The 22,341-nt window shown below is 33.4% G+C and overlaps 2 protein-coding genes across 5 annotated transcripts in view; both read right to left on the minus strand.

Annotated features, from left to right (window-relative positions):
• On the minus strand, positions 4,007-6,420 carry LOC107606534 (UPF0481 protein At3g47200-like). The gene is made up of 2 exons (XM_021106738.1): positions 5,895-6,420; positions 4,007-4,781 (listed from the first exon to the last, which is right to left on the minus strand). The coding sequence occupies exons 1-2, from the start codon at positions 6,418-6,420 to the stop codon at positions 4,033-4,035; spliced, it is 1,275 nt and encodes a 424-aa protein (XP_020962397.1). The 3' UTR covers positions 4,007-4,032.
• Positions 7,265-22,341, minus strand: part of LOC107606533 (UPF0481 protein At3g47200-like) — a 19,737-nt gene continuing 4,660 nt past the window's right edge. The window contains exons 1-3 of one of the 4 annotated variants that reach the window (XM_021106983.1): positions 21,836-22,335; positions 9,525-9,598; positions 7,265-8,636 (exon numbers count right to left, since the gene is read on the minus strand). In XM_021106983.1, coding sequence (XP_020962642.1) covers positions 7,382-8,632 — 1,251 coding nt within the window. In that variant the 5' untranslated portion in view covers positions 8,633-8,636; positions 9,525-9,598; positions 21,836-22,335 and the 3' untranslated portion in view covers positions 7,265-7,381. Of the gene's footprint in view, positions 8,637-9,524; positions 9,599-21,835; positions 22,336-22,341 lie in introns of those variants that run through there. The other 3 variants (XM_021106984.1, XM_016308586.2, XM_021106982.1) reach the window with 3 other exon arrangements.

The raw sequence follows: 22,341 nt of genomic DNA on the forward strand, positions 1-22,341 counted from the left end.
AGAAATGAGAGAGATAGAGAAAGGAATTCAAGAGAGAAGAGGGGAGAGTTCTTTAATTTTAAAGAGAAAAATTTAATTTCAATTGCAATGAAAGAATGATATGTGACACATTTTGGCCTTAAAATTAGAGATATATAATAGATTATTGACAACTAGAGTGAGACTCGCGCAATGCGGAGAGGTAGATTATTTATACTATATAGTATATTTTAATAAATGTTATATTAAAAATATTTTAAAGAACAGGTTATTTATATTAGAGTTATACAAAACTCCTTTTTTTTTCGATTTGCATTAATGGCTACACTTTGTCTTTTCTTGCGGTTTTTTTGTTTGTAAATAATTAAAAAAAATAAATGAATGAGAATGAAAAACATATAAAAATGTTATATTAAATTTAAGAAATTTTTTACCATTAGTATGAGAGATTAAGAAATGAAGAGTAGTAAGAGTCTTAATATGTATAAGTTGTAGAATTTGAATATTTGTAATTGAAATTTTTTATAATTATTATTATTATGATTTACAAAAGAGGAATACATAAACTTGTGCTACTTGCAATGAGTTCACAATTAAAATGTTATTATTTATAACAAATAAATAGGGCTATTGAAAATGATATTGAACAATGAGAAGAGTAAACGGCAAAGTTAAAAATCTTTAGGAAGATACCTGAGACAAATTTCCTACGTTGGCGGCGCCGAATGGTGACGTTGGTCTGAGACCCAGAATCGAGCTCTGGCAGGGAAACCGCAAGAGGAGGAATGGAGTTTGCCTTGGTTTCTGCAATTTATGCAATGCGGCTCCGCCGGAGATGGACATCGCGATGTACAATTTGTTTTGAGGAAAAAACAATGGCTCATGGGACCAAAAGAGGATGGAGAAAATAGGATGGGACCGGAAGAGGATGGAGGAAATAGGATCTTGGTACAGAGAGGTGCTAAGAGGGTGAGGGTTTGAGAAAGGTAATAAGCTCTTTGGTTTTGAGAGCTTTTTGTTGGAGTAAATGTTAATTTGTGTTTTTGTTGTTTTAGAAATAAGGATTGATTTGGAAAAAGTTAATTTGTTGGTTTTTATTGTGTTTTTTAGTTGTTTTTTGTGTTTTTTTATGTGAAAATAAAAGTTGATTTGACAAGATTTGAGTCGTGGATTCTAAAATTTTACCAAGTAAGCGTTGGTGTTGATATGGTGTTAGTAGAAGAAGAGATATAACTTAAAAATAATGTGGATAAACCTATCTACCTACTTTTATATATTAAGAATAGATATGGAACACAACAATAATATATCAATTACAATTTACAAAGCTCAAATTAAAAGAGTTGTCACATATGTTATACAATGTTAATTAAATTAATGACAAAAAAATTAAAATATGCCATGGAGTCTTGGCAATAATATAATAACTAAGACAATTCAAATTTAAGTAGATTATTGAATCAACCACCTTCAGAAACTCATGAATAGCTTGCCCTTGCCTTTTTTTTGTAGCTACTAGTTATTTAACTTGGAGAATAGAACATACGGTCTGAATAACAGAAAGAAGGAGCAATATAATCCCAGCAATGGAAACTGCTGTCTTCCATGGAGTGGGGAAATAATCGCGTCTCAGGGTTGCCATTTTAGTGTTGCAAGGATGTTTGTAGTAAGCATTCAAATCATCACAAATTTGGAGATAATTAACATTATAATTTTCCAATAGAATATGTTTATCACTACCACTTACATCACTCTGAATTATTCCAGCTTTGATGAGGACATCTGCATCCCTATTTGAGTAGACAAGTTGTTTGAGGAAGTTAACATAGTCAGCGATGTAGTGTTCATCAGGATAATGACACTGTTCCAAAGCCACAATGTTCCTCAACCAAATCTCAGTGAAATCATCTACAGTAATATGCGGGATTGTAAGAACACCATGTTCAAATTTCAAAGTCTAGTATGTCAATAGGACTTGATTTATTTACTACTTGAAACTTCAATCCTGCTTCAAGTAACCAGATGCACTGTGACCAAGAACAAGTGTTTATGTTTTCTTTCACAAGGTCAATCGTTGTTTTAAAATGCAGTATTTACACAAATCAGTGAAGTGCACTATTTGGTTATTGACATTATTGATGTTGATAGTTTTTGCATACGTACCAATTCTTTATTCAAGGTATTCCATTACATTTTTGGTAGTTCAAGAATAATTTTTCAGTGAAGATTGTTCAAGTTCATTTTTTTATTGAAGTAAAAGTGTGAGAGTACCGGGTTCCAGTTCATTTTTTGTTCAAGTTCATTTTTTTTAAATCAAATCCGGAAATGAATTGTATTTTTTAAATAAAACTTCAAAAATAATCCATCAATAGGGATAAATTATAAAAAAATACCACGGTAAATTTTAAAAGGTGAATTTATTGTGGCAAATTATAAATACATTATAACTCAATAAATTAGGAATTTACATTATTTTTGGATAATTTATCTTTGTTTATGTCTATAGATGCTTTCTATTAATCTATGTTCATATGCTAATTTATGTGTGTCAGTCAACTATTGTTGTTGAAAGTTATTGACTTTTTAGAATTTGATAGAGGAGTGAATTATATTGAATAAATATGTAAAAGATGAGAGAAATATATTCTAATATATACGTATTTTTTATATTAAAAATATTGATAAACATATCAGAAGATAAAATCTAAGACTTCCCTTTTATACCTAAAAGAAAGTTTTTAAATAGATGTAATATAAAAGTGATAAAACATCATTCAATTCTTCTATGGAAAAAAGCACATATAACTATGTATTACTATTACTGTGTACATATATCATATGGTATGGCTCAATGAGAAACATATAAAAAATGAATGAAAGGAAGCAAATTAAAAGAATAGTACTAGAGATCAGAAAGCCTTCAAAAGTGATTGAAGATAGTGATTAAGTATTGAAGGAAGCCAACAACTATATATACATAATTTGTAAAAGGAAAAAAGAATGCAAAGGAAGCAAAGACTTGAATATGTTACTTCTTAATGTAATATAGTTTGGTTAGGTACAAGTAATCCTTTAACCTACGTTTTTTCTTTACTTATTGTTAGTATAGGAATATTAAATTAGGTTGAAGAGAAGAGAGAAAGAGAACCAAGAAGAGAATGAGAGAGTACGTAGTGAATTGATAACAAGTATATATATCCTATGCTGTCATGCAAGACTTACATACCAGAAATCTAACTAACTTTTATTGTGATAACTAACTTTCTTCGCATATACTCTAATACTCCTAAACTGCGTGTTAATGTTGCAAGTGTGAGGAGTAGTGTATGTATGAAATTAGTTCTATATTAAAGAAAATAACAAAAAATGAAAAATTTATAAGATGACAGACTATTAATTTTTTATCTTAAAATTTTGAGTTAGATGTAATATCTATGTTTTAATATTTTTTATATTTCATAATCATCTTTTCATATTTTTGCTCTAAGGTTTTTAATTTTTCCTGACAAGTTTGGAAAAAATAAATGACATTTTAGCTAGCATGATTTCATTACATGGATTTCTTCTTTTTTTCCTTTTTTTTTTTTCTTTTTGATGATAACATGAAAACTAAAAAATTCTTGGCGTAAAAATTTAGTGAGTCATAGTAAATAAGGCAAATATAATGACCTTCTCTCTTTCTTGCTCTATGTATTTTTCCTATCTCTATTCTCTACCACCGCCTACCTATATGAGTGCATGTTTATTTATTTCTATCTAATCACTTTGGTAGTGTTTTGCTTTCTAGCTAAATCTCATTATCAATATTATTATATATTATTTACGAAATTGAATAATGCAACAATAATATCAATACAAAGCTCAAAAGAGTAGTCACATATATTACAATAATTGTCATGATATCATTCATGACAACAAATTAATGAAAGAATACAAATTAAATTAGAATCCGTAATAGAGTGTTGCAATAATATAATAACTAGCAAATCTCCAATTTAAGTAGCCTCTTTTGTGAATGCAGGTGGCTATAGTAGTAGCCTTAATACTAGTTATTTAAGAATGAAGCTGGAGAATGGAACATACAGTCTGAATAACAGTAAGAAGGAGCAATACAATTCCAGCAATAGAAGTTGCTGTCTTCCATGGAGTGGTGAAATAATCGCGTCTCAGAGTCGCTATTTTAGTGCGGCAGGGATGTTTGTAGAAAGCATTCAAATCATCACAAATTTTGACACAATTGACATTATAATTTATCAGTATATTATTCTTATCAACATCTCTGAATAACTTAGCCACTGAAGTGTCATTACCACTTATATCACTATGAATTATTCGAGCTTTGATGAGGACATCCGCATCCTTGTTTGTGTTGACAAGTTGAGCAAGGAAGTTAACGTAGTCAGTGATGTAGTGATGACGAGGATAGTGACACTGCTCCAAAGCCACAATGTTCCTCAACCAAACTTCAGTCCTATCATGCACTGTAACGTGTGGGATTTTAAGAATACCATGTTCAAATTCCAAGTCAAGTATGCCATGACTTGATTTATTTACTTGGAACTCCAGTCCTGCTTCAACTAACTCAGATGCACTGTGACCAAGAACAAACGGTGCAAGGTTCCTTGAAGGTATTCTATGAGATGGTGGCAAATGGAAGTATCTAAGCAGATCAGTGAAGTGTGCTATGGTGCTACCAGCTGCTGGTAATAACACTCGTTGTGTGTTGAAATATGAAAAATATATGTCAGCAGCAAGCCACATAAATGAAGGGAATCGACCACTATCTAAGCGAGAAGCAAAAGCTAGATTGTATGTGAGAATAAAAGAACGGAAGAGAGAAAACAAAGGAGGCAAACAAAGGATGGAAGAGAGAAGTTGGAGAAATTGGTGGAGTTAAAGAGCGTTTATAGGAAACTATTTTATTTATAGAAGTTAGGAAACTATATAAATGAGTGAAATCAAAATGTATTCAATCAAAAAAAAAAGTAAAATTAAAGGAATTTACATATCCTTAGCAATTATTCATTTTCTTTCCTTTTTTTTTCTCTTTAGTAATTATATAGCGAGTGCATTATTGTGAGAGTACACGGATGGGGCTTTCAAGGAGTTCTGTGACCGAGAAGGCATTGCAAGACACTGGACAGTTAGAGAAACACCACAATAGAATGAAGTCTCCGAATGACTGAATCGTACGCTACTTGAGAAGGCAAGGTGTATGCGCTCTAATTCCGGGTTAGGCAGAGAATGGTGGGCAGAATCAGTTGCTACAGCTTGCTACATAGTGAATCGATCCCCACATTCTTCTCTAGATAAAAACACACCTTATAAGGTGTGGTCAGGGGAACATGCAGATTACGAGAAACTCAGAGTCTTTGGATGCACAGCCTATTATCATGTCAAAGATAATAAGCTTGATGATAGAGCAAAGAAGGCAATCTTTTTGGGGTATCCAAGAGGGGTTCAAGGTTATCGCCTTTGGAGTGTAAATGATTCTAAGTTTGTAATTAGCAGGGATGTTACCTTTGATGAACGATCTATGGTAGCTTTGTCTAAAGATATGGTGCCAGATGATGGTGATGTTGGAAAAACTTCAAATACTCAAGTGGTGGAGATAGAGTCTAAATACCAACAAATAGACTCTAGTAATGTTCAGGTGGAGCATCCTAATGCTACTCGAGATGACGCAGAGGATGAACTTGATCATGAGGAAATTCAGCGAGAAAATGCACATGCATTACAACAGCTGCAGCAGAAATGTATTCAATCAAAAAAAAAAGTAAAATTAAAGGAATTCACATATCCTTAGCAATTATTCATTTTCTTTCCTTTTTTTTTCTCTTTAGTAATTATATAGCGAGTGCATTATTGTGAGTAGTGTTCAATTTCATATTACTTTGTAGCTATTAGAAGTCAAAATTCCGCTGCAGACTCAACATTGTATATTTTCTCAACAACAAACAAAGGAACCTGATTCTCAAGTAATATCAAATCATATCTCACTCGAAGCTCCTTCCAATCTTTTGGGAGGGTAACATCATCCTCTGTCTTGTGCTCATAACTTCTGAGGAAAAGCTCAATTATGAAACAACAGTCTATGAATATCACCTTCACCAACTCATCCGCTGTCAGATCGATATTCTCAAAGTAACATGCACGGATTTGTGGTTCCAACTGTTGCACGCAACTCACCAAATCACTCAAACTTGCCTCCGATTTTCCAACCAAGTGTTGGAAATAAACCTGTTTGTGACCTTCCATGGTTACCAGTCTGGAATTCCCGTGATGAAGAGGGCCAATAGAAACAAGTACTGGGGTGTATGCATCTTCGTTAAATTGACGGATTTCATGGGGCACCTTGTAGATGCAGCAGCTTTTGGTTGTAAACGAAGGTTGTGTCTCCTTCAGCATTGCTTCCAACTCTTTAGCTACATGATTCTCCATATATCTATATATATATATGTACGTGCATGAGCGCCACCAGAAAGAAAGAAAGGTTATAGAAATGATAATAATTAATGAAAGCCATGCACGCATGAACCTTTTCTCTACAAGTTATGGACAAATTTAGCTAGCTAAATCTATATTCTTTGTTTATTCAAGCTATTCCCTTGCATTTTGGTGGTCCATGGATCAGATAAATTTGCAGTGAAGATTGTTGGAACTCATTTTAGGATAGAAGTTATTAAGGAGGTCAAAACTTTGCCACTAATCATTCCCTGATTTGTAGATAGACCATAATCATCATATTCAATTCACCAAAGGTATAGTCATATTAGAGTGAGAATATCATGTTCAAAATCTAAGTCTAACAATATATTTGTAGTTGATTTTAGTGTATACATACATAATATAATCTATTAAATTATAAGTTATATTAACTTTGAGATTGAGTGAATCAATTTTAACTTTAAAATTTAATTTGTGAAATAAAAATTTTCATTTATAAACTATTTAGAGACCTTATATTTAAAATATGTGAGACTTGTAAGTTGTAATATTTTGAGAAGAAAACATCATACTTTGTCCACTCAGCTCCTGGGAAGAGCTCAATTAAGAATATCAATATATATCACCTTCCCGAAAGTCATCCGCCGTGAGATTGATCTCATCTTCTCCGAGTAAGGCGCATGTTTATTTGTTTCTCCAATCACTTTGGTAGTGTTTTGTTTTGCTTTCTAGCTAAATCTAATTATTATTGACAAATTAAAATGGAATGCAACAATAATAATATATATAAATTACAAACTCAAAAAGAGTAGTAACATATATTACAATCTTAAATTAATGAAAGAATACAAATTAAAATCTGTCATAGAGTGTTGGCAATAATAATTAACACACCTCAAATTTAAGTAGCCTTTTGTGAATGCATGTGGTTATGTGGTAGCCTTAGTACTACTTATTAAACTTGGAGAATAGAACATATAGTCTGAACAAAAGTAAGAAGGAGTAATACAATTCCAGCGATGGAAGCTGCTGTCTTCCATGGAGTGGTAAAATAATCGCGTCTGAGAGTTGCCATTTTAGTGTGGCAAGGATGCTTATAGTAAGCTTTCAAATCATCACAAATTTTGAGATAACTATCATTAACATTTGACACTATAGTATTTTTATCAACATCGCTGAATAGCTTAGCCACTGAAGTGTCATTACCACTTACTATACTCTCAATTATTCCAGCGTTGATGAGGACATCCTTATCCTTGTCCCTGTTGACAAGTCCAGCAAGGAAGCTAACGTAGTCAGTGATGTAGTGGTCATCAGGATAGTGACACTGCTCCAAGGCCACAATGTTCCTCAACCTAACTTCAGTGAAATCATCTACTTCAATATGCGGAATTTTAAGAATACCATGTTCAAATTCCAGGTCTAGTATGCCAATGCCGTGCCATGGTTTATTTACTGAGAACTTGACTCCTGCTTCAACTAACTTAGATGCACTGTGACCAAGAACTAACGATCCAGGGTTCCTTGAAGGTATTCTATGAGATGGTGGCAAGTACAAGTATCTAAGCAGATCAGTGAAGTGTGCTATAGTTCTACCATTCGAAGGTGGCGACACTCCTTGGTGGTTGTGAATTTTAAATATACCAAAAGCAAGCCTCATAAATGAAGGGAATTCAGCACCATTTAAACGAGAAGCAAAAGCTAGATTGTATATCTTCTCAAAGACAAAAAAAGGAACCTGATTCTCAAGTAATATCAAATCTTGCATTACCCGATAAGCCATCCAAGATTTTGAAGGGATGACATCATTTATCACCCATTCATCTCCGAGGAAAAGCTCAATTACGAAACAACAATCTATGAATATCACCTTCACCAATTCATCCACCGTGAGATCGATCTTCTCCGAGTAACATGCACGAATTTGTGGTTCCAACTGTTGCACGCAACTCATCAAATCGGTCAAACTTGCCTCCGATCTTTGAATGAAATGTTGACAATAAACCTGTTTGTGTCCTTCCATGGTTACCAATCTAGAATTTCCGTGATGCAGAGGGCCAATTGAAACAAGCACTGGGGTGTATGCGTCTTCGTTTGATTGACGGAATTGATGAGGCACTTTGTAGATGCAGCAGCTTTCGGTTGTAAACAAAGGTTGTGCCTTCTCCAGCATTGCTTCAAGCTCTATTGCTACATCATTCTCCATGTATCTATTCACGTGCATGCATGCTAATAATATAACCACCGGATCCAATTAAGGGAGCCACTAAGATAAATATGTTTAAAACGTATTTTTTTAAAGATAATTTTTAGTAANTCTAGTTCATCGATTTTTTGGTCAAAATTAATTTATCTGATCTAATTTTGACAAAAATAACATGGTTTAATTAATTATATGTATTAAATTTTAATTATTAAAAAATATCTTTAAAAAAAGACGTTTTAAGCGTCTTTATCTAAATGGTTCTCTTAAAAAAAAAGGTAAGAACCGATAATGATTGATAAAAGCCAACCCTTTGTCTACAAGTTAATTATGGACATAATTGGCTAGCTCAATCTTTAACAGTTATTATAGTTCAATTTCTATGATCGAAGGAAAAAGAGCGAGGTATAATCGGTCTTGTCAGAAAAGGTATACATTCTGTTTGCAAATCTCATAAATTTTGACCAATACTTAACCAACACAACATACATATATAAATAATAAATTTGAACTTGAATACAAATACATAAAATTAAAATTTGTGCATGCATTATATTAGATATTAGATTTAGGAGAAAAAGAACAAGTGTTCCAATCGTATTATTGTTTAATTACCTGGTATGTTGAAGGATACAAGGGAGCGATAGTGATATTAATGCTCAATTCAATGGAGATGATGAAAATATGATACTTTAAAATGATTGATGAAGATATTGAATTAGTTAAGGAAGGAGTGAAGGAAACTAGTAAATATATAGAAATGACATAGAAGAAAATGTGAAGCTGGCACGGAGAAGAAAATATTATCATATAGAAGTAAAGAATTTGTTCTTTAATTTAGTTTTTGTTTAATTTATGCATCAATTATTGTTTATTCAAGCTATTATTCCCTTACATTTATGGTCCAAGGATAAATTTCTGCTTGCAGTGAAGATTAAGAATTATAGGTTCCTCAACACAGTAATGTACCTAAAAGTGATAAAAAAAAATAAGAGAAGATAAAATCTAAGACTTTCCTTTTATATACCTAAAAGAAAGTTTTTAAATAGATCTATAAATAAAAAAGTGATAAAACATCATTCAATTCTTCTACGTAAAAAAGCACATATAACTATGTATTACTATTGGAAAAGTATAGGTAGATAATAAAAATATTAAACAATGTGAACAATAGATATATCGAATGTTCAATTTACTAAGTATGCGGATGGTTATTCTAACATTAAGATTTAGGTGAGTAATTTAAAATGTAATGTATTTTACTTGAATTTGGTCAATTTTAAGACCCATTATTCATGTCAAGAAAATAATTGGTTACCTAGTATAACCCATTACTATTACTGTGTATATATATCATATGGTATAGGTCAATGAGAAACACAAAAAATGAATGAAAGGAAGCAAAAGAATAGTACTAGAGATCTGAAAGCCTTCAAAAGTGATTGAATATAGTGATTAAGTATTGGAGGAAGCCAACATCTATATATACATAATTTGTAAAAGGAAAAAAGTATGCAAACAAAGCAAAGAATTGAATATGTTCCTTATTAATGTAATATAGTTTGGTTAGGTACTAATTCTTTAACCTACGTTTTTTCTTTACTTTATTCCTATAACGGTTATTGTTAGTATAGGAATGTTGAATAAGGTTGAAGAGAAGAGAGAAAGAGAATGAGAGAGTAGTGAATTGAAATGAGTATGCTACAAGTATATATATTCTATGCTTGTCATGCATGCAAGACTTATATACCAGAAATCTTGATAACTAACTTTCTTCACATGGATAACTAATTAACTCTTACTGTGATAACTAACTTTCTTCACATATACTCTAATATTTTTGATATTTCATAATCATCCTTTCATATTTTTGCTCTACGGTTTTTAAGTTTTCCTGACAAGTATGGAAAAATAAATGACATTTTAGCTAGCATGATTTCATTTCATGGATTTCTTCTTTTTTTTTTTTTCCTTTTGATGTGATAACATGAAAACTTGAAAATTCTTAGCGTAAAAATTTAGTAAGTCGTAGTAATTAATAAAGCAAATATAATGATCTTCTCTTTTTCTTGCTATAATGAGTGTAAGGTATCAGTAGCTAGTGATTGAGCAACAATCACAGAGTGAGTGAGCTAGATGTGTGAAGAGAACAGAGAGAAAGGAGAGAACAGAGAGAAAGGGGAGAAGAAGAACGTTGCATTGTGATTAGAAACATTAGTTTGATACAGAATCAGTGAGTGATACTTATATCAGTTGTTTTGGGTGCAGAGTGTGTGAGTGATACAAGTTGGTTGTGGGGCTAACAGCTGTAACAAATTTTGCTGAGCTGGCCTAACTACTTGCTAATACTTGTGACTTCTAGATGATGGATAGAGTGAGCAGAGATGCAGAGTGATTACACTAACACGCCCCCTCAAACCGAGGGCCTATGATGATGTTGTGTTGAAGACTCTAAGCAGGCTCCTGAATTTGGTAAAGGTTGAGGCTGAGAGAGGTTTTGTTAGGGTGTCAGCTAGTTGGTCTTGAGCTGGGATATGCTTAACAAATATTTCTTTTCTAGTTACATAGTCTCGAACAAAAGATTGGTTGAGAGCAAAGTGCTTGGATTTATTGTGCAGAATTGGGTTGGCAGAGAGCAGAACTGCGCTTTGGTTGTCACAGTATACTACTGGTTTGGTTGAGCACAAAATTCTGATTTCACTGAGAAGATTCTGAAGCCAGACAATTTCAGTCACTGCATCTGCAATCCCTCGAAATTCAGCTTCGGTACTGCTCTTTGATACAGCTGTTTGCTTTCGGCTGGCCCAGGATACCAAGTTTGAGCCAAGGTAAATGCCATACCCATTGGTTGACTTGCGGTCATCAATGTCACTGGCCCAATCAGAGTCGCAAAAGCCATAGATCCTGAAGCCTGTGAATTTACTGAATCTTAGACCATACTCTGTGGTTCCTGCCAGGTACCTGAGGATTCTTTTCACTGCTTTCCAGTGGGACTCAAGAGGATTGTGAAGGAACTGGGCTACTTTATTTACTGAGAAGGAGATTTCAGGCCTTGTGATTGTGGCATACTGCAGGATTCATTACTGCAGTTAGCACCTTAGGCTTGAAAATTCCACTTTTGCTCCTGGTTTGCATGTGGTGCCTGTTTTGAGTAGCTGTTTCAGCAAGGGCAGGATTGGGAGATTGAGAGGATGAGGGTTGAAGTGCAGCACTGGAAGGCTACACAGTTTGCCCGATCACCACCTGCAAAGGGACAGTTTCAACTGAATCTGCATTTTCAACATTGTTAGTACTTGCTTCAGCAACATTAGGGACTTCAACAGGCATAGAAGGTAAAGATAGAGATACAGTATTAGTATTAGAGGGAGGCATATTATGCATGTTTGACAAGTAAGGAGGGTGAAAGGTGTATGTGGTCGGAGGGACAGTGGTGGAGTGTTGGGTAGGGTTGGGTTGGGGTTGGTTGAGGAAGAGGGTTGGGTACGGAAACTCTTGTTCACTAAAGATGACATTTCTGGCTGTGTAGATTCTTCTTGATGGGGATAGACACTTGTAGCCTTTGTGGTCAGAGGTGTAGCCTAGGAAAATGCACTTTGTTGATTTATGGTCAAATTTGTGTTTATTGTAGGGTCTGAGCCAGGGATAGCACAGGCAACCAAAGGGTTTTAGCAGGGTATAGTTTGGTGGGGTGTTGAAGAGTACTTCTAGTGGGGATTTTAGCTTTAGTACTGGTGTGGGAAGTCTGTTTATTAGGTAGGTAGAGGTTAGAATGGCTTCATCCCAGAAGGAGAGAGGCATGGAGGCTTGAGAGAGAAGGGTGAGGGCAGTTTCGGTTAAGTGGCGGTGCTTGTGCTCAACACATCCATTTTGTTGGTGTGTATGTGGACAGGTGAGTCTATGATGAATTCCCTGGTCTCTAAGGTACTGTTGAAAAATGTTGGAAAGATATTCCCCACCATGGTCTGTTTTGAGAGCTTTGATAGTTTGGCCGGTTCGTTTTTCTATCATGGCTTTGTATTGGAGAAAGGCTGTGAAGGTTTGATTTTTGGTGTTTAGGAGATAGGTGCAGGTGTATCGGCTGTGGGCATCGATGAAGCAAACATAGTAACGAAAACCTGACTTGCTCGGCTGTGGGGAAGGACCCCAGAGGTCAGAGAACACTAGGTCTAGAGGCTGTGTGTATTGAGTTTGAGAGGAAGGAAAGGGAAGTTGGTAAATTTTGTTGATGACACAGGAGTTACAGGGGGAATGGTTTTTGTGGTGCAAAAGGGAATTTTTTGGCTGCTGAGGATGGCTTTGGTGATGGTGTGAGAGGGGTGGCCAAGTCTTTTGTGCCAAAGGTCAAGGGTGGCTGAGGCGGAGGATGAGGTGTTACTGGTTTGGCTGTCTTGTGTGGGTGAAGGGTGATTGGTTGAGGTGGACAGAGAATGGTTGCTGATTTGGTTGGCTCTTGATAATGAATTGCTGCTGGGGTGTGTACTGGTTTGACTGTCTTTTGGGGGTAAAAGGTTGCTGGTGTGGGTGTCCTTTTTGGGTGAGTAGGAATTTATGTAGGGAAGGGGTTTTGTACCTTTGGTACCAGTATAGTCTATAGGAGTGGATTCTGAAGTTGAGGTGGATGGAGAATGGCTGCTGGTGTAATTGGCTCTATCTGCATCAGAGGCAGTAGTACAAGAGTGGTTTTTGGTGCTGTTTATGCTGGCATCAACATAAATGAAAGTATTGGTGTTAGTGAGAGCATCAGATTTGGCTTTTGTAAGTAAAGCAGAAAGTTTATTTGTTGAGGTGGACAGAGAATGGCTGCTGATTTGGTTGGCTCTTGATAATGAATTGCTGCTGGGGTGTGTACTGGTTTGACTGTCTTTTGGGGGTAAAAGGTTGCTGGTGTGGGTTTCCTTTTTGGGTGAGTAGGAATTTATGTAGGGAAGGGGTTTTGTACCTTTGGTACCAGTATAGTCTATGGGAGTGGATTCTGAAGTTGAGGTGGATGGAGAATGGCTGCTGGTGTAATTGGCTCTATCTGCATCAGAGGCAGTAGTACAAGAGTGGTTTTTGGTTCTGTTTGTGTTGGCATCAACATAAATGGAAGTATTGGTGTTAGTGAGAGCATCAGATTTGGCTTTTGTAAGTAAAGCAGAAAATTTATTTGTAGTGTTAACTTCAGGATGCAATATTGTACCCGAAATTACACGAGTGGAGGCATTAGGATTTTTAATAGCAGCATCAGAAAGCACAATTGAACTACTTTTGGACATAGATACAGGAGAGACAAAAATAGGTAAATGCATACAACTGTATTCATTGCTATCAGCTGAGTTTACACAAGAATCACCAATTTTAATGTCAACATTGCTGCTACATCTATTAACATTGCTGCTACACCTATTGCTGATACTGAGCTTATTGCAGCCTTGCTTTTCTTTTTCTGGATTTATTATTGCTACTTCTTTCTGTTCTATTGCTTTTTGTTGCTCTTTATTTTCTGTTTTTGCAATGTGTGTGTAATCTTTCTTTTTCTGCTCAGCTACATGTGCTTGAGCTTTACCAGATTTTTTGACTGGCCTTGAGATTTATACATCATCAAACTTATATAGATCATTGCTAAGTCTGCCTTGGAGCAGGATTTTCTTGGATTCCTGGCATTTCACAGCACATAAGTAAGGCCAGAATTCAAAGAATACTCCATTGTCTAGTGCAAACTTAGAGACACTCACAAGGTTCTTTGAGATATTTGGAACATGAAGCAAATTCTGAAGTTTGAAAAACTTTTTGGACATAGATGCATGCATAATAGACCTCCAAATATTAGCAATACTCATACCTTTGCCATTACCTCCAAATACTTGTTCAGGTCCTTCATATTCTGAGCTGTTGACCAGGTTCATTTGATCGAAGGTGATATGGTGTGATGCTCCTAAGTCCGGATACCACCCCTGGTCTGAACAGTTGTTGGACGCAAGCAAAGCCTGAGGAGGAGGACCTTGACCTTGACTAGTGTGATGTGAGTTTCCTGGTTGCTGTACTGGTGAATTGATTAAGTGAGGGTGCTAATGGAAGCCAACAGTAGGTGGAGGAGGACCATTGTTGGTGGTTTGAAAATGAGGGTTTTGGTAGTTCTGGTTGAATCTGTGGAAGCATTCCCAAACTGTGTGACCGATTCTCCCACATAGTTGACACTGAGGCCGATTTCCTTGCCACCATGACCTGCCCCCTCTGAAGCTTCTTCCTCTTCCTCTTCTGCCCGGTTGTCCTCTGCCATAGTTTTTGTAGTTTCCATAGGGTTCTTCTCCTGCATATTCATCTTTGGCTTTGCTTGCACCTTGTTCCTTTTGAGCAAGATTTGCATGAACCATAGTTAGATCAGGCTTTCGGAATCTTTCATTTACTTCCTCTTGAGCAAATAGTTGCGACTCAAACTCACTAATGGTCATGTGATCTATTCTGGAGTTAACCATGGTGATGAAAGCACTGAAATCTTCATCCAAACCTTGTAAAGCAGCTTCAATGTGTTCTTCCTTTGACAGTGGAGCGCCAAGAGCAGCTAGGGAGTTGGTTACCTTGTTGATCTTGGAAATGTACTCCATTGCTGGTGCACCTTGCTTCTTGATCATCTTTAACTGCGCCTTTAACATTCTGATCTTGGATTTGAGTCTGGCTGTGAAGTATTCATCAAGTGCCGTCCAAATTTCATGCGCATACTCATATTCCACAACCTTGTTCACAAAGACCTCATTCATAGCAGAGAGCATCCAAGCTACTAGGCATTCATCACGCTGTTCCCACTCTTCAAATTCTTGTGAAACTTTTCCTTCAATCTTGTCTTGATCGGAATTGAATCTACTTGGAATCGATAGAGCAGTGATGTGACTGTGGAGTCTATTGGCTTTGACACATGCTAGTGCTTGGCGCTTCCAAGCTTTGAAGTTGTCTTCATCTAGCTTAATTGTTGCTGGAAAGTTTGCTATGGACGCCATTGTTATTGATTGCGACTGTGAAGCTCGATTTTCCTGGTTTTGTGAGGCGGAAGACACTGAGTTTTCCATGGATCTTGAACCGAAGCTCTGATACCATGTAAGGTATCAGTAGCTAGTGATTGAGCAACAATCACAGAGTGAGTGTGCTAGATGTGTGAAGAGAACAGAGAGAAAGGAGAGAACAGAGAGAAAGGGGAGAAGAAGAACGTTGCATTGTGATTAGAAACATTAGTTTGATACAGAATCAGTGAGTGATACTTATATCAGTTGTTTTGGGTGCAGAGTGTGTGAGTGATACAAGTTGGTTGTGGGGCTAACAGCTGTAACAAACTTTGCTGAGCTGGCCTAACTACTTGCTAATACTTGTGACTTCTAGATGATGGATAGAATGAGTAGAGATGCAGAATGATTATACTAACAATGAGTGCATGTTTATTTATTTCTCTCTAATCACTTTGGTAGTGTTTTGCTTTCTAGCAAAATGTCATTATCAATATTATTATGAAAAAGTATAAGTAAATAACTTCTAATCAATTAATATTAAACAACTGTAATTGATAATTATTAATTTTGTATTTTTTAAAAATTAAAATTTAAATAATTACTAATTAATGACAATTTAAAAAATCAAAATTACTAATTGATGACAAGTTGGTTAGTAGTTAGTTAGTTGGTTGGGTGCGTGTTGATTACCTAACCGAATTTATTATTATATATTATTGACAGAAATTGAATAATGCAACAATAATATCAATACAAAGCTCAAAAGAATAATCACATATATTACAATAATTGTTATATCATTCATCTCAAAAATTTAAACAAATAACAAAAGACAATATAAATAATTATATCTCTAGCAACAATTTTAATCAAATTAATGAAAGAATACAAATTAAATTAGAATCTGTAAAGGAGTCTTGGCAATAATAACGTAACACACCTCAAATTTAAGTAGTCTCTTTTTGAAAAATCACTCCACATGATAGAATTTGGTATATCCTTATTAAAAGCATCAAATTATTAATTTAAATGAAAATTTTTTGTCTAAATATCATATTGAAAAATAATCGAAGAATATATCCGAGAACTATTTAAAAACAAGTCAATGTAGAACGTGGGAGGATAACTTGTTAGGAAATTATTTGATTTCCTAACTTATTTGTGGGCAATACATATATTAATTATAATCTCAATCTTTAACAGTTATCATAGTTCAATTTCTATGATCAGAAGGAAAAAGAGGTATAATCGGTATTGTCAGAAAAGGTATACATTCTGTTTACAAATCTGATAAATTTTGACTAAAAATATTAATTCCCATTGTTCAAAAATATTGTTGGTTACTTATACTTTTCCATAATAAATTAGTATACAAAACTTGAATACAAATACATAAAATTAAAAATTTGTGCATGCATTATACTTTATATAGGTAACCTACTTTAGCAGCCCTACTAATTATTATTAGATATTAGATTTAGGAGAAAAAGAACATGTGTTCCAATCGTACTATTGTTTAATTATACCTGGTATGTTGAAAGATACAAGGGAGCGATAGTGATATTAATGCTCAATTCAATAGGGATGATAAAAATATGATACTTTAAAATGATTGATGAAGATATTGAATTAGTCAAGGAAGGAGTGAAGGAAACTGATAAGTATATAGAAATGACAGAGAAGAAAATGTGAGGCTGGTACGGAAAAAAAAATACTACCATATAGAAGTAAAGAATTTGTTCTTTAATTTAGTTTTTGTTTAATTTACTCATCAATTATTGTTTATTCAAGCTATTATTCCCTTGCATTTTGGCGGTCCAAGGATAAATTTCTGCTTGCAGTGAAGATTAAGAATTATAGAGTTGCTAACACAGTAATATATATACCTAAAAGTGATAAATAATAAGAGAAGATAAAATCTAAGATTTTCCTTTTATACCTAAAAGAAAGTTTTTAAATAGATGTATAAATAAAAAAGTGATAAAACATCAATCAATTCTTCTATGTAAAAAAGCACATATAACTATGTAGTACTATTAGAAAAATATAGGTAGATAATGAAAATATTAAACAATATAAACAATGGATATATCTGATATTCAATTTACTAGGTGTGCAGATAGTTATCTAATATTAAGATTTAGGTGAGTAATTTAGAGTGAAGTGTGTTTTATTTAAATTGGGTTAATTTTAAAGCCTGTTATTTATGTTATTCAAAAAATTCATTGATTAACTAGCATTATCCATTACTATTACTGTGTACATATATCATATGGTATAGGTCAATGAGAAACATAAAAAATGAATGAAAGGAGGCAAAAGAATACTACTAGAGATCTGAAAGCCTTCAAAAGTGATTGAAGATAGTGATTAAGTATTGGAGGAAGCCAACAACTATATATACATAATTTGTAAAAGGAAAAAAGAATGCAAACAAAGAAAAGAATTGAATATGTTCTGTTAAGTTTGGAAAACTTCAAGTTCACTGTGATGATCAAACATTATTAAAAATATTAAAAATTATTAATTTATTTTTAAAGTTTTAAATTATTTAGTTAATAATTTTTATTTTGTGTGCAAATCTTGATTATTGGGTATAAAGCAACTTAAAACCCAAAATATGTTAAGAAAATATATTCAGTCTTGCACAAATATTCTACATGACATATAGCTGAATTATTCATATGTTAGTTGGGCCAGAAAATTAATGAGCAAGCCCAATTAATCTTTGTTATAAGACCAACAAGGCTTGGTCCGAAAATTAGAAGAAGAAAGAAAGTAATGGTGCATGCTTTTCACGGTTACCCAATTTTCCTCTTTGATGGAATTCAAGTTTAATTAACTTGGTTTAATTGTATTGGTAACATGAAAGAGAAAGTTAAAATTGATTTGATGGCATTTACTTTTCACACGTTACAAGGCTAGAGAGATAGAAAATGGGTTTTAATTAATTTTAATTTCTTTCTTTACTTCCATTGAAAGCTTTTCTCACTTCTCTCTCTTCTCTCTCTTCATTTCGGTCATTTCAGTGTTAGAGAAGAAGATGGTAGAAGTAAGTAATCAGAAGAAGAAAATAGAAGTTAGGAAGAAGCAAGCGGCTAAGGTGATGATGGCCCTTGCAAAAGGAAGATCTACAGTATAGTGTGGCTGAGATCTTTACCACTAATGGCAAGATGTGGTGAAGAAGCCTTAAGATCTACATGCCTAAAAATGGTAGCAATCCAATTTGGTCAGAGAAGAAGGTCCATGTGGTATGCCTCGTTTCTACTTTTTGTTCATCCATCACAGAAGGTAGCTACTGTAGCTACGTGAATGAGGAAGCAAAAATGGAACAGATGGAGCTGTCAAGGATCGAGCGTTCATCAAGGGTCAGAAATCCTTATTGGGGACCAAGTCAAGATGGAAGGCTAAGATTGATGAACCTTGATGAGAAGGGATGAGAGAGAGGTAATTGCATGTTGGTTTTTGCTTTCGGTTCCCTCTCTCTTCTCTCTGTCCGAACCGGTTTTGGTATTGAAGAAGAAGAAGTTGGCTCGGTTGAACCGTTTCAACCTTGGAAGCTTCCCCTTCTATAATAAAGGTGAACAGCCAAGACTTGAGACAAGGAGAGTAAGCACAGAGTTCTTATAGCTACCCAAGCTAACAGAAGTTCTTCTCCTTTAATATGTTTCATTTTGTATTTTCTGTAGTTTTGTCTCTCTGAGTCTCATGGTGAAAAAGGCAAACGGTGTAAGGTTTGTAAGAAAAAGTCAGTGAGTGAAAAAAGGCAGAGTGTACAAAATTAAAGAAAAAGTCATAGGTGTCTTAGAGGTCCTTTGTACATCTATGTGTTGTGTATCATGATTCTGTGGGAATCCCCTTGCAAGTTGGGTTAGCACTTAGGAGTTGAAAGCTTGGTAGGTGACCAAGTCAAGTTCAGGATTGGGGATAGATTCTGGACTTGTCCCATATAGGAATGGGTAGTTTTTAGGGAAGAATTGGTGTATGTAATCTGTTTGATTATAGTGAAATTCTATCATTGTTGTGATGGAGACTGGACGTAGGTTGCATTGCACTTAGCAGCTGAACCAGGATACTTCTTGGTGTGATTATCTCTTTCTCTTCTACTCCATTTCAGTTTCTGTTGTTAAGGAGACAAAATTAAAAAAATATCTCGTATCTAATTATGAGACAAAACGCAGAAAATTCTCCTGAAACATTCTATAAAACAACAAATATTACTCAACAAAAAAGGGACTAAAATTCAACCCTATTCTCTTAGCCACTGATTGGATCATATTCCTTATTAATGTAATATAGTTTGGTTAGGTACAGGTACTAATTCTTTAACCTACGTTTTTTCTTTACTTTATTCCTATAACGGTTATTGTTAGTATAGGAATGTTGAATAAGGTTGAAGAGAAGAGAGAAAGAATTGAAATGAGTTCTCTGTGTGCATTATGCTCTGTATGCTACAAGTATATATATCCTATGCTTGTCATGCAAGACTTACATACCAGAAATCTTGATAACTACCTTTCTTAACATGGATAACTAATTAACTCTTACTGTGATAACTAACTTTCTTCACATATACTATAATATTTTTGATATTTCATAATCATCATTTCATATTTTTGTTCTAAGGTTTTTAAGGTTTTAGCTAGCATGATTTCATTTCATGGATTTTTTTTTCTTTTTGATGATAACATGAAAACTTGAAAATTCTTAGCGTAAAAATTTATTTAGTCGTAGTAAATAAAGCAAATATAATGAATTAATGACCTTCTCTTTTTCCTGCTCTATGTATTTTTCCTATCTCTACCACCCTACCTACATGAGTGCATGTTTATTTATTTCTCTCTAATCACTTTGGTAGTGTATTGCTTTCTAGCTAAATCTCATTATCAATATTATTACGAAAAAGTATAAGTAAACAACTTCTAATCAATCAATGTTAAACAACTACAATTAATAATTATTAATTTTATATTTTAAAAAAATAAAATTTGAATAATCACTAATTAATTTAAAAAAATAAAAAATAAATATTTTTTTATATTTTATTTCAACTAATAATTATCATATATGTTATATTATTTTAATTTATTATTTTAAAAAAATATGTTTAATATTATTTTAAAAGTAAACATATTTAAAAGAATAGAAAAGTGAATTTTATTGATACTTTTTTAATAAAAATAAGTTTTTAAAAATATTTTTGTATTTTGCGAATATATCTGATATCCAATTCGCACATTTGCGGATGGATCCAAGTTAAAAATTACGGATATTGAATCCAATGATTTTAGTGCGAATCAAATTGAAATTTTAGCCATATCTAATGATTTTTTTTACTTTTGTCTTGTATTTAAATCAATAATAATTAATTTTCTATTTTATTTTACTAAAAGTGTTAGTTTTCTACTATTTTTCTATTATCTCTACATGATAAAAGGATAAAATTTTAATTATAATAATTTTATTATTAAGGAATAATTTGCATCGGAACTGAAACGAAATAAATAACTTACGTAAAAGGTGACCAAATTAATATACCATTAAAATAGATTAAAAAAATAACACTAATATTTTACGTAGAAAAAATTTAAAATCAATATTTTAAAATATGTCTATGTTTAACGATAATTAAATATAATATATCAAAATAAAATATTTTTCTTACACAATTTATAATATCTAATAAATACTAAAAAGTATAATCAACCTCTAGTACATATTACTTGTCACATAGACTTTTATTATTTTTAGGTATATATATTATCTTCACTGTATCATAATAAAAATTGTACTCATAAATTACTATTTAAAAGCTTTGAATTGCCTTGTTATCTTTTGGATTGTATTTGTTTATAAGCACAAAAATACTAAAATATAAAATTGTATTTGACAGATGAAACATAAATAAAAGCCAAATTCAAAATAAATATTATATCTAATTAATTTAAAATTTAATTTTTAAAATTAAAATTAACCTTTTTTTAACTTATTTTTTAGATTGTTAAAAAAAATTGGTTGTTTTCCTATACTTCTCGTCACCCCGAATCTTACTTTTCACTAATATTAAGATGATAACTCTATGAAAGGTTAAAAGAGAACATATTGCTAAGACAGTAGATTTAACAGCACAACCATTGCTTCAAAATAATAAATAAATAAATAAATAAATATTAGACATGAACAGTAGTATAGAACTTAGTAAGAAAGTGATAGGTGCAATTTTACTCACAGCAAGATGCTGCAGCCTCACACTGTGATGATCCTTCTATAATTTTGGCCACCAGAAAGTGAAAGATAGTGTGCCTGAATTTGCTTATTAGTGACTATACCAAATTCTTTCTTTCAATAGGAAGTATGTATTGGATGGAAGCTTGGCACTGAAAGTATTGGTTTATATAAGCAAATACTAAAAGCAAACGGAAGGATCCTTTGCAATCGAGACGACTTGAAATCATGAGTTGACCCAAGCTATACAAAATTTTTTGGTTACCTAACATTGTTGAATTGAATTAATATTTAGGTGAATTCTATCCCACCCATTAATGTTTTGAAGGTACTATATACTGTGTCTCCGTTCTGGCAATTGGGCTAGGAATTAAAAGTGGGTCATAACTACCGTCTAACGAGGTGAATAGCTGCCTGGTTCGCTAACCATGTGGTCAAGTAATAACTAAAAGTGAAAGGGGCTAAATCAAGAATGAAAAGTTATCTTTTGGGTTGTGATTGTTTATCGGC

This window comes from Arachis ipaensis, chromosome B07, assembly GCF_000816755.2.
Source record: "Arachis ipaensis cultivar K30076 chromosome B07, Araip1.1, whole genome shotgun sequence".
Lineage (NCBI taxonomy): Eukaryota > Viridiplantae > Streptophyta > Magnoliopsida > Fabales > Fabaceae > Arachis > Arachis ipaensis.

What these genes read in the sequence shown, in the direction of transcription:
- LOC107606534 (XM_021106738.1), bottom strand. Translation starts at nt 6,420, where the DNA reads ATGGAGAATCATGTAGCTAAAGAGTTGGAAGCAATGCTGAAGGAGACA. An exon ending in TGTTGAGTCTGCAGCGGAAT is followed by an intron (nt 4,782 to 5,894) that starts TTTGACTTCTAA and finishes CATACAATCTAG; the next exon opens with CTTTTGCTTCTCGCTTAGAT.